Source organism: Vanellus vanellus (genome assembly GCF_965231255.1).
Source record: "Vanellus vanellus genome assembly, contig: HAP1_SCAFFOLD_2244, whole genome shotgun sequence".
Classification (NCBI taxonomy): Eukaryota; Metazoa; Chordata; class Aves; order Charadriiformes; family Charadriidae; genus Vanellus; species Vanellus vanellus.
The window spans coordinates 3,158-14,499 of record NW_028128779.1 but is presented as its reverse complement, the minus strand read 5'-3'; the positions used below and the strand labels follow the sequence as shown (position 1 = coordinate 14,499).

Genomic DNA, 11,342 nt, shown 5'->3' with positions numbered 1-11,342 from the left:
AATGACCCCAATGACCCCAACGTCCCCAATGTCCCCAACGTCCCCAATGTCCCCAATGACCCCAATGACCCCAATGACCCCAATGTCCCCAATGACCCCAATGCCCCCCCAATGCCCCCCCCCCCCCCCAGCCTGGTGTTCGGGGCGCTGACCTGCGTCTCGGGGGTGGTGGGGGTGGGGGCGGGGGCGGAGCTCTCGCGCCGCCTCTCCCCCCGCTCCCCCCGCGCCGACCCCCTCCTCTGCGCGGGGGGGCTGCTGGGGGCCGCCCCCTGCCTGCTGCTGGCCCTGCTCTGCGCCCGGCCCTGCCTGCCCGCTGCCTACGTGAGCCGGGGGGGGGGGCGGGGGGGCAGCGGGGGGGGCGGGGGGATGTGGGGCTGGGGGGGGCGGGGGGGGTCGGAGGGGACGGGGGGGCTCTAAATAAGTCCTTATGGGCTCTGTGAGTGGGGTCGTGGGGGGTCATAGGGGTCATTTGGGGTCAGGGGGGTCACAGGGGGCACCGGGGGGGCAATGGGGGTGTGGGGGGGGTGTGGGGCTGGGGGGGGCGGGGGGGGTCGGAGGGGACGGGGGGGGCTCTAAATAAGTCGTTATGGGCTCTGGGAGTGGGGTTGTGGGGGGTCATAGGGGTCATTTGGGGTCAGGGGGGTCACAGGGGGCACTGGGGGGGCAATGGGGGTGTGGGGGGGGTGTGGGGCTGGGGGGGGCGGGGGGGGTCGGAGGGGACGGGGGGGGGCTCTAAATAAGTCCCTATGGGCTCTGGGAGTGGGGTCGTGGGGGGTCATAGGGGTCATTTGGGGTCATGGGGTCATTTGGGGGCACAGGGGGGAGGGGGGGGCAATGGGGGGTGGGGGGATGTGGGTCAGGGGGGTCGGGGGGGACGGGGGGGCATTAAACGTGTCCCTATGGGCTCTGTGAGTGGGGTCATTGGGGTCATTGGGGGTCATTGGGGTCATTGGGGGTCATTGGGGACATTGGGGTCATTGGGGGCACCGGGGGGGCAATGGGGGTGTGGGGGGGGTGTGGGGCTGGGGGGGGCGGGGGGGGTCGGAGGGGACGGGGGGGCTCTAAATAAGTCCCTATGGGCTCTGTGAGTGGGGTCGTGGGGGGTCATAGGGGTCATGTGGGGTCACAGGGGTCATTTGGGGGCACAGGGGGGAGGGGGGGGCAATGGGGGGGCGTGGGGATGTGGGTCAGGGGGGGTCGGGGGGGACGGGGGGGCATTAAACGTGTCCCTATGGGCTCTGTGAGTGGGGTCATTGGGGTCATTGGGGGTCATTTGGGACATTGGGGTCATTGGGGGCACCGGGGGGGCAATGGGGGGGCGGGGGGATGTGGGGCTGGGGGGGGCGGGGGGGGTCGGAGGGGACGGGGGGGCTCTAAATAAGTCGTTATGGGATCTGTGAATGGGGTTGTGGGGGGTCATAGGGGTCATTTGGGGTCAGGGGGGTCACAGGGGGCACCGGGGGGGCAATGGGGGTGTGGGGGGGGTGTGGGGCTGGGGGAGTCGGGGGGGGTCGGAGGGGACGGGGGGGCTCTAAATAAGTCCTTATGGGCTCTGGGAGTGGGGTTGTGGGGGGTCATAGGGGTCATTTGGGGTCATAGGGGTCATTTGGGGGCACAGGGGGGAGGGGGGGGCAATGGGGGGTGGGGGGATGTGGGTCAGGGGGGGTCGGGGGGGACGGGGGGGGCATTAAACGTGTCCCTATGGGCTCTGTGAGTGGGGTCATTGGGGTCATTGGGGGTCATTTGGGACATTGGGGTCATTGGGGGCACCGGGGGGCAATGGGGGGGCGGGGGGATGTGGGGCTGGGGGGGGCGGGGGGGGTCGGAGGGGACGGGGGGGCTCTAAATAAGTCGTTATGGGATCTGTGAATGGGGTTGTGGGGGGTCATAGGGGTCATTTGGGGTCAGGGGGGTCACAGGGGGCACCGGGGGGGCAATGGGGGTGTGGGGGGGGTGTGGGGCTGGGGGGGTAGGGGGGGGTCGGAGGGGACGGGGGGGCTCTAAATAAGTCCTTATGGGCTCTGGGAGTGGGGTCGTGGGGGGTCATGGGGGTCATTTGGGGTCAGGGGGGTCACAGGGGGCACCGGGGGGGCAATGGGGGTGTGGGGGGGGTGTGGGGCTGGGGGGGTCGGGGGGGGTCGGAGGGGACGGGGGGGCTCTAAATAAGTCCTTATGGGCTCTGGGAGTGGGGTCGTGGGGGGTCATAGGGGTCATTTGGGGTCAGGGGGGTCACAGGGGGCACCGGGGGGGCAATGGGGGGTGTGGGGGGAGTGGGGCTGGGGGGGGCGGGGGGGGTCGGAGGGGACGGGGGGGCTCTAAATAAGTCCCTATGGGCTCTGTGAGTGGGGTCGTGGGGGGTCATAGGGGTCATGTGGGGTCACAGGGGTCATTTGGGGGCACAGGGGGGAGGGGGGGGCAATGGGGGGGCGTGGGGATGTGGGTCGGGGGGGTCGGGGGGGACGGGGGGGCATTAAACGTGTCCCTATGGGCTCTGTGAGTGGGGTCATTGGGGTCATTGGGGGTCATTTGGGACATTGGGGTCATTGGGGGCACCGGGGGGGCAATGGGGGTGTGGGGGGGGTGTGGGGCTGGGGGGGCGGGGGGGGTCGGAGGGGACGGGGGGGCTCTAAATAAGTCCTTATGGGCTCTGTGAGTGGGGTCGTGGGGGGTCATGGGGGTCATTGGGGGATATTGGGGGTCATTGGGGTCATTGGGGGTCATTGGGGACATTGGGGGATATTGGGGGTCATTGGGGACATTGGGGGTCATTGGGGTCATTGGGGACATTGGGGTCATTGGGGACATTGGGGACATTGGGGACATTGGGGGTCATTGGGGTCATTGGGGTCAGAGGGGTCATTGGGGACATTGGGGGTCATTGGGGTCATTGGGGACATTGGGGACATTGGGGACATTGGGGGTCATTGGGGTCATTGGGGTCAGAGGGGTCATTGGGGACATTGGGGGTCATTGGGGACATTGGGGTCATTGGGGACATTGGGGGTCATTGGGGGTCATTGGGGTCATTGGGGACATTGGGGTCATTGGGGACATTGGGGACATTGGGGTCATTGGGGGTCATTGGGGTCATTGGGGACATTGGGGGATATTGGGGACATTGGGGACATTGGGGATATTGGGGACATCGGGGGGACATTGGGGGACATTGAGGGGACATTGGGGACGCGTCACAGCCACCACCGTCCCCGTGTCCCCCCCACAGGTCTTCATCTTCCTCGGGGAGACGCTGCTGTCCCTCAACTGGGCCATCGTGGCCGACATCCTACTGGTGCGGGGACCCCCTGGGGACCCCCTGGGGACACCTTGGGGACGTGGGTGGGGACATTGGGGACCCCTCCAGGGGTGGGGACAATCTGGGGACCCCCAGGGGACACTTTGGGGACATGGGTGGGGACATTGGGGACCCCTCCAGGGGTGGGGACCCCCTGGGGACCCCCTGGGGACACTTTGGGGACCCCCATGGACGTGGGTGGGGACACCCTGGGGACCCCCTGGGGACACCTTGGGGACAATCTGGGGACCCCCTGGGGACACTTTGGGGACCCCCATGGACAGGGCCCCCTTGGGGACACCCAGGGACAGGGGTGGGGACACTCCGGGGACACTTTGGGGACCCCCTGGGGACACTTTGGGGACCCCTTGGGGACGTGGGTGGGGACATTGGGGACCTCTCCAGGGATGGGGACACTTTGGGGACCCTCTGGGGACACTTTGGGGACCTCTTGGGGTTGGGGACCCCCTGGGGACACTTTGGGGACCCCCATGGACGTGGGTGGGGACACCATGGGGACCCCCTGGGGACACCTTGGGGACAATCTGGGGACCCCCAGGGGACACTTTGGGGACCCCCATGGACAGGGCCCCCTTGGGGACACCCAGGGACAGGGGTGGGGACACCCTGGGGACACTTTGGGGACCCCCATGGACAGGGCCCCCTTGGGGACACCCAGGGACAGGGGTGGGGACACCCTGGGGACACTTTGGGGACCCCTTGGGGACGTGGGTGGGGACATTGGGGACCCCTCCAGGGATGGGGACCCCATGGGACTCTCTGGGGACACTTTGGGGACCCCCTGGGGACACTCCGGGGGGGGGTTGGGGCCGCGGCGGTGACACGTGTGTCCCCCCCCTCCCCGCGGTGGCGGTGGCAGTACGTGGTGGCCCCGACGCGGCGCGCGACGGCGGAGGCGCTGCAGATCGTGGCCGCCCACCTGCTGGGGGACGCCGGCAGCCCCTACCTCGTGGGACTGGTCAGACTGGGGGGCACTGGGAGGGGACTGGGGGGCACTGGGAGGCACTGGGAGTGCACTGGGAGGCACTGGGAGGGGACTGGGAGGGACTGGGGGAGACTGGGAGGGGACTGGGAGGCACTGGGAGGGACTGGGGGGCACTGGGAGGGACTGGGAGGGGACTGGGAGGGGACTGGGGGGCACTGGGAGGGACTGGGGGGGACTGGGAGGGGACTGGGAGTGCACTGGGAGGGGACTGGGAGGGGACTGGGAGGGACTGGGGGAGACTGGGAGGGGACTGGGAGGCACTGGGAGGGACTGGGAGTGCACTGGGAGGGACTGGGAGTGCACTGGGAGGGGACTGGGAGGCACTGGGGGGCACTGGGAGGGACTGGGAGGCACTGGGAGGGACTGGGAGTGCACTGGGAGGCACTGGGAGGGGATTGGGAAGCACTGGGGGGCACTGGGAGGGGACTGGGGGGCACTGGGAGGGACTGGGAGTGCACTGGGGGGCACTGGGAGGGACTGGAAGGAGACTAGGAGGGGACTGGGGGGGACTGGGAGGCACTGGGAGTGCACTGGGAGGCACTGGGAGGGGACTGGGAGGGACTGGAGGGGACTGGGAGGCACTGGGAGGGACTGGGGGGGACTGGGAGGGGACTGGGAGTGCACTGGGAGGGGACTGGGAGGGACTGGGGGGGACTGGGAGGGGGCTGGGAGGCACTGGGGGGGACTGGGGAGGACTGGGAGGGGACTGGGAGTGCACTGGGAGGGGACTGGGAGGGGACTGGGGGGGACTGGGAGGGGACTGGGAGGCACTGGGAGGGACTGGGGGGGACTGGGGGGTACTGGGAGGGGACTGGGAGGGACTGGGGGGCACTGGGAGGCACTGGGGGGAACTGGGAGGGACTGGGGGGTACTGGGAGCCATACTGGTGTCACTGGGAGTCATACTGGGAGCATTGAGAGCCGTACTGGAAACCATACTGGTCACACTGAGAGCCATACTGGGGTCACTGAGAGCCATACTGGGGTCACTGGGAGCCATACTGGGGTCACTGAGAGCCATACTGGGGTCACTGGGAGCCATACTGGGAGCACTGGGAGCCATACTGGTGTGACTGAGAGCCATACTGGTGTGACTGGGAGCCATACTGGTGTGACTGGGAGCCAGACTGGGAGCACTGGAAGCCATACTGGGAGCACTGGGAGTCATATTGGTCACATTGGGAGTCATGCTGGTGTCACTGGGAGCCATACTGGTGTCACTGGGAGCCGTACTGGTGTCAGTGGGAGCCATACTGGTGTGACTGGGAGCCATACTGGGGTCACTGGGAGCCATACTGGTGCCACTGGGAGCCATACTGGTGTCACCGGGTGCTATACTGGGGTCACTGGGAGCCATACTGGGAGCACTGGAAGCCATACTGGTGTTACTGAGAGCCATACTGGTGTCAGTGGGAGCCATACTGAGGTCACTGGGAGCCATACTGGTCACACTGGGAGCCATACTGGTGCCACTGGGAGCCATACTGGGAGCACTGGGAGCCATACTGGGAGCACTGGGAGCCATACTGGTGTGACTGGGAGCCATACTGGGGTCACTGGGAGCCATACTGGGAGCACTGGGAGCCATACTGGGGTCACTGGGAGCCATACTGGGGTGACTGGGAGGCAGACTGGGAGCACTGGGAGCCAGACTGGGAGCACTGGAAGCCATACTGGTCACACTGGGAGGCATACTGGTGTCACTGAGAGCCATAATGGGGTCACTGGGAGCCATACTGGTGTGACTGAGAGCCATACTGGTGTGACTGGGAGCCATACTGGTGTGACTGAGAGCCATACTGGGAGCACTGGGAGCCATACTGGGAGCACTGGAAGCCATACTGGTCACACTGGGAGCCATACTGGTGTCACTGAGAGCCATACTGGGGTCACTGGGAGCCATACTGGTGTGACTGAGAGCCATACTGGTGTGACTGGGAGCCATACTGGTGTGACTGAGAGCCATACTGGGAACACTGGGAGCCATACTGGTGTGACTGAGAGCCATACTGGGAACACTGGGAGCCATACTGGGGTGACTGGGAGCCATACTGGGAGCACTGGGAGCGGTACCGGCGGTGCGATGCCGCGGGGGGTGGGGGGCGTGGTCCCGCGTGGCCCCGCCCACCCTCCCCCCGACGCTCGGCCCCGCCCCCAGGTGAGCGACGCGCTGCGGGGCGGGGCCCCGCCCTCCTCCCTGGGCTCTGCGCAGGCGCTGGAGCGCGCGCTGCTGCTCTGCCCCTTCGCGGGGGCGCTGGGGGGCGGGGCCTTCCTCGGCTCCGCCCTCACCGTCTCACGTGACCGCCGGCGCGCACAGCGGGAGGCGCGAGGTCAGGGCGCCGCGCGGGACGCCCCCCCCCCGCGTCCCCTCGTCCCCGCCTCCCCCGAGACCACGCCCCCGCCGCGCCGAGACCACGCCCCCGCCGCGGCGCGGCCACGCCCCCGCCGCGCTCCATTGAGTCTTTATGTGTCACAGTGATCCCATTACCCCCAATGACCCCCAATGACCCCCAATGACCCCAATGACCCCAATGTCCCCAATGACCCCAATGTCCCCAATGTCCCCCAATGACCCCCAATGAACCCCAATGTCCCCAATGACCCCCAATGACCCCTCTGACCCCCAATGACCCCCAATGTCCCCCAATGTCCCCAATGTCCCCAATGACCCCAATGACCCCAATGACCCCCAATGTCCCCAATGACCCCAATGACCCCAATGACCCCCAATGACCCCAATGTCCCCAATGACCCCAATGACCCCAATGACCCCCAATGTCCCCCAATGTCCCCAATGTCCCCAATGACCCCAATGACCCCAATGACCCCCAATGACCCCCAATGTCCCCCAATGACCCCAATGACCCCAATGTCCCCAATGTCCCCAATGACCCCAATGTCCCCCATGACCCCGATGACCCCAATGTCCCCAATGTCCCCAATGACCCCAATGACCCCCAATGACCCCCAATGTCCCCAATGTCCCCAATGTCCCCAATGACCCCAATGACCCCAATGACCCCCAATGTCCCCAATGTCCCCAATGTCCCCAATGTCCCCAATGTCCCCAATGACCCCAATGACCCCCAATGACCCCCAATGTCCCCAATGTCCCCAATGTCCCCAATGTCCCCAATGACCCCAATGACCCCAATGACCCCCAATGACCCCCAATGTCCCCCAATGACCCCAATGACCCCAATGTCCCCAATGTCCCCAATGACCCCAATGACCCCAATGTCCCCAATGTCCCCAATGACCCCAATGACCCCAATGACCCCCAATGTCCCCAATGTCCCCAATGACCCCAATGACCCCCAATGACCCCAATGTCCCCAATGACCCCAATGACCCCTCCCCCCCCCCCCCAGGTCTCCCCCCCGACGACGACGACGACGACGACGACAGCGGTGACATCGTTGTGCCCCACAGCGGCCGCCCCACCAAAGTGCCGGTGGCCCACGTCCTCGCCTGACCCACGGCGCCGTGGGGCGCCCCATAGATCCTCATCCCCCCCCCCCCTAAATAAACCCCATTACACCCCCCCCCAAAATCCGCTCTCGGCCTCTTCTCTCTTCCCACGCACCCCCTCCGCCAGCCCCACACATTTCCTGCCCCACACATTTCCTGCCCCACATATTTCCTGCCCCACGGCGGCGCCCGCAGCTTCCTGGGAGGGAGGGGGGGGGAGGGGAGGGGGGGGACACCCCACGCCTGCGCCGGGGGATCATCGGGGCGCCGGAGGGGCGGTGGCAGCGGCGGAGGCAGGTATGGGGCAGATGTGGGGCAGATGTGGGGCAGATGTGGGGCCTGAGTGGATGGGATGACTCCCCCCCCCCCCCCAGAATCCGTGGGGCAGAGGGATGTGGGGTGGGGATGGTTATGGGGCAGCCGGACGCCCGCGTTCCGTCATTTATGGGGCAGGAGGACGCCTGGGCCCCACACTTATGGGGCAGGAGAACCCCCTGGGTTGACCCTCCAGAATCCGTGGGGCAGAGGGATGTGGGGTGGGGATGGTTATGGGGCAGCCGGACGCCCGCGTTCCGTCATTGATGGGGCAGGATAACTCCTGGGCCCCACACTTATGGGGCGGGAGGACGCCTGGGACCCACACTTGTGGGGCTGAAGGACTCCTGGGTCCCCCTGGGTTGACCCCCAGAATCTGTGGGGCAGAGGGCTGTGGGGGTGATGTGGTTATGGGGCAGGAGAACGCCCGCGTTCTGCTAGTTATGGGGCAGGAGGGCGCCTGGGACCCACACTTGTGGGGCAGGAGAAGCCTTCGGTCCCTTAGTTATGGGGCAGGAGGACTCCCGGGTCCACCTGGGTTGACCCCCAGAATCTGTGGGGCAGAGGGATGTGGGGTGATGTGGTTGTGGGGCGCCCCGGGGCCCCTCCGCTGCCTCCTGCCCCATAGCGGGGACCGGTGCCCCACGGCTCGTTGGGGTGGGGGGGGGATGGGACAAGGCGGCCCCGACCCACGGCGCGGCCCTGAGCGGCGGGAGGTGTGGGGCCCAAACTTATGGGGCAGGAGCCCCTGGGCTCGTGGGACCCCCAACTTGTGGGGCAGGACCCCTAGGTGTGTGGGGCCCCCCAACTTGTGGGGCAGAAGCCCCGTGACTTGTGAGCCCCCCAACTTATGGGGCAGGAGCCCCTGGACTCGTGGGACCCCCAACTTATGGGGCAGCACCCCTCGATGTGTGGGGCCTGCAACTTATGGGGCAGGAGCCCCAGACGTGTGAGCCCCCCAACTTATGGGGCAGGAGCCCCTGGACTCGTGGGCCCCCCAACTTATGGGGCAGGACCCCTGGACGTGTGGCCCACCCCACCCCCAACCCCCCCACCCCCCCCAACTTGTGGGGCAGGAGCCCCACGGCTGCCGTTGCCGGATCCCGCGTGGGCGCCAGCGGCCGCCGACCGCAACGCGGCACCCGCCGAATATGTGGGGCACGGTGTGGGGCGGGATGTGGGGAGGAACCCGCCTGCCCCACAGCGTCTGCCCCCCCCCCCCCTGCAGGCCCCATGGAGGCTGCCTGGCCCCACGGCGGGCTCTGGGGTCTGGCCCTGCTGCCCCCCACGCTGCTGCTGGCCGCCCTCTGCGCCCGCTGCCGGCGGCCCCGGGGTGAGTTGGGGGGCACTTGTGGGGCTGGGGGGGGGACTTGGGGGTCGGGGGGGGAGTTGGGGGTCAGGGGGGCACTTGTGGGGCTGGTGGGACTTGGGGGTCGGGGAGGGAGTTGGGGGCACTTGTGGGGCTGGGGGGGGAGTTGGGGGTCAGGGGGGCACTTGTGGGGCTGGTGGGACTTGGGGGTCGGGGGGAAGTTGGGGGGCTGAGGGGGAGTTGGGGGTCGTGGAGGGAGTTGGGGGCACTTGTGGGGCTGGGGGGAGTTGGGGGTCGGGGGGGGAGTTGGGGGTCAGGGGGGCACTTGTGGGGCTGGGGGGACTTGGGGGTCGGGGAGGGAGTTGGGGGCACTCGTGGGGCTGGGGGGTAGTTGGGGGTCAGGGGGGGCACTTGTGGGGCTGGTGGGACTTGGGGGTCAGGGAGGGAGTTGGGGGGCTGAGGGAGCACTTGGGGGTCGGGGAGTGGAGTTGGGGGCACTTGTGGGGCTGGGGGGGGAGTTTGGGGTCAGGGGGACACACTTGTGGGGCTGGTGGGACTTGGGGGTCGGGGGGGCACTTGTGGGGCTGGGGGGACTTGGGGGTTGGGGGGCTGAGGGAGCACTTGGGGGTCGGGGGGGGAGTTGGGGGCACTTGTGGGGCTGGGGGGGGAGTTTGGGGTCGGGGGGGCACTTGTGGGGCTGGTGGGACTTGGGGGTCGGGGAGGGAGTTGGGGGCACTTGGGGGGCTGGGGGGGGAGTTGGGGGTCAGGGGGGCACTTGTGGGGCTGGTGGGACTTGGGGGTCGGGGAGGGAGTTGGGGGCACTTGGGGGGCTGGGGGGGGAGTTGGGGGTCAGGGGGGGAGTTGGGGGGCTGAGGGAGCACTTGGGGGTCGGGGGGTGAAGTTGGGGGCACTTGTGGGGCTGGGGGGGGAGTTGGGGGTCGGGGGGGCACTTGTGGGGCTGGTGGGACTTGGGGGTGGGGGGGGAGTTGGGGGCACTTATGGGGCTGGTGGGAAATGGGGGTCGGGGGGGGAGTTGGGGGCACTTATGGGGCTGGGGGGCACTTGTGGGGCTGGGGGGGACCTGGGGGGGTTGGGAGGGAGTTGTGGGTCCAGAGGCACTTGGGGGTCGGGGGGGGAGGGGCAGGATCGCCCCTCCCCCCCCTCACCCCTCCCCCCCCCCAGGGCCCACACTGGAGAGCTCCGACTACAAGTGAGTGTGTGGGGCAGATGTGGGGCAGATGTGGGGCACGGGTGCCTGTGGGCGTGCCCGTGCCCCACATCTGCCCCACATCTGCCCCAGAGCCCCCCCCTGTGTCCCCCCCAGCGGGTTCATGGTCATCGGCCCCACACGCTGTGAGATGCCCCACGGCTGCCCCACGGTGGGGCACGACCCACGGCGGGGACTGACACACGGTGCGTTCCCCCGACCCACGGCGTCTCCCGGACCCATAGCGTCTCCCAGACCCATAGCACCTCCCTGCCCCATGGCTCTGCCCCATAGCATCTCCCGGACCCATAGCGTCTCCCTGACCCATGGCTCTGCCCCATAGCATCTCCCGGACCCATAGCGTCTCCTGGACCCATAGCGCCTCCCTGACCCATGGCTCTGCCCCATAGCATCTCCCGGACCCATAGCGTCTCCCTGACCCATAGCTCTGCCCCATAGCGTCTCCTGGACCCATAGCGTCTCCCTGACCCATAGCTCTGCCCCATAGCATCTCCCCGACCCATAGCGTCTCCCTGACCCATGGCTCTGCCCCATAGCATCTCCCGGACCCATAGCGTCTCCTGGACCCATAGCATCTCCCTGACCCATAGCTCTGCCCCATAGTGCCTCCCTGCCCCATGGCTCTGCCCCATCGCTGCCCCATAGCGCTGTCACCCCCCAAAATCACCCCCTCTCCCCCCCATAGGCCCAGCGCAGCCCCTCCCCCACCCGCAGCCGCCGCC

At 67.7% G+C, this 11,342-nt stretch overlaps 1 protein-coding gene across 1 annotated transcript; it reads left to right on the top strand.

Annotated features, from left to right (window-relative positions):
* Window positions 1-131: 131 nt before the first annotated feature.
* On the top strand, window positions 132-7,835 carry LOC309684055 (protein spinster homolog 1-like; the record flags this gene model as incomplete). Its single annotated transcript, XM_082500017.1, has 5 exons — window positions 132-321; window positions 3,224-3,289; window positions 4,173-4,271; window positions 6,456-6,627; window positions 7,669-7,835. Coding segments are annotated over 5 exons (631 nt in total), but the record flags the coding sequence as incomplete, so codon positions are not given.
* Between the last annotated feature and the right edge of the window lie 3,507 nt (window positions 7,836-11,342).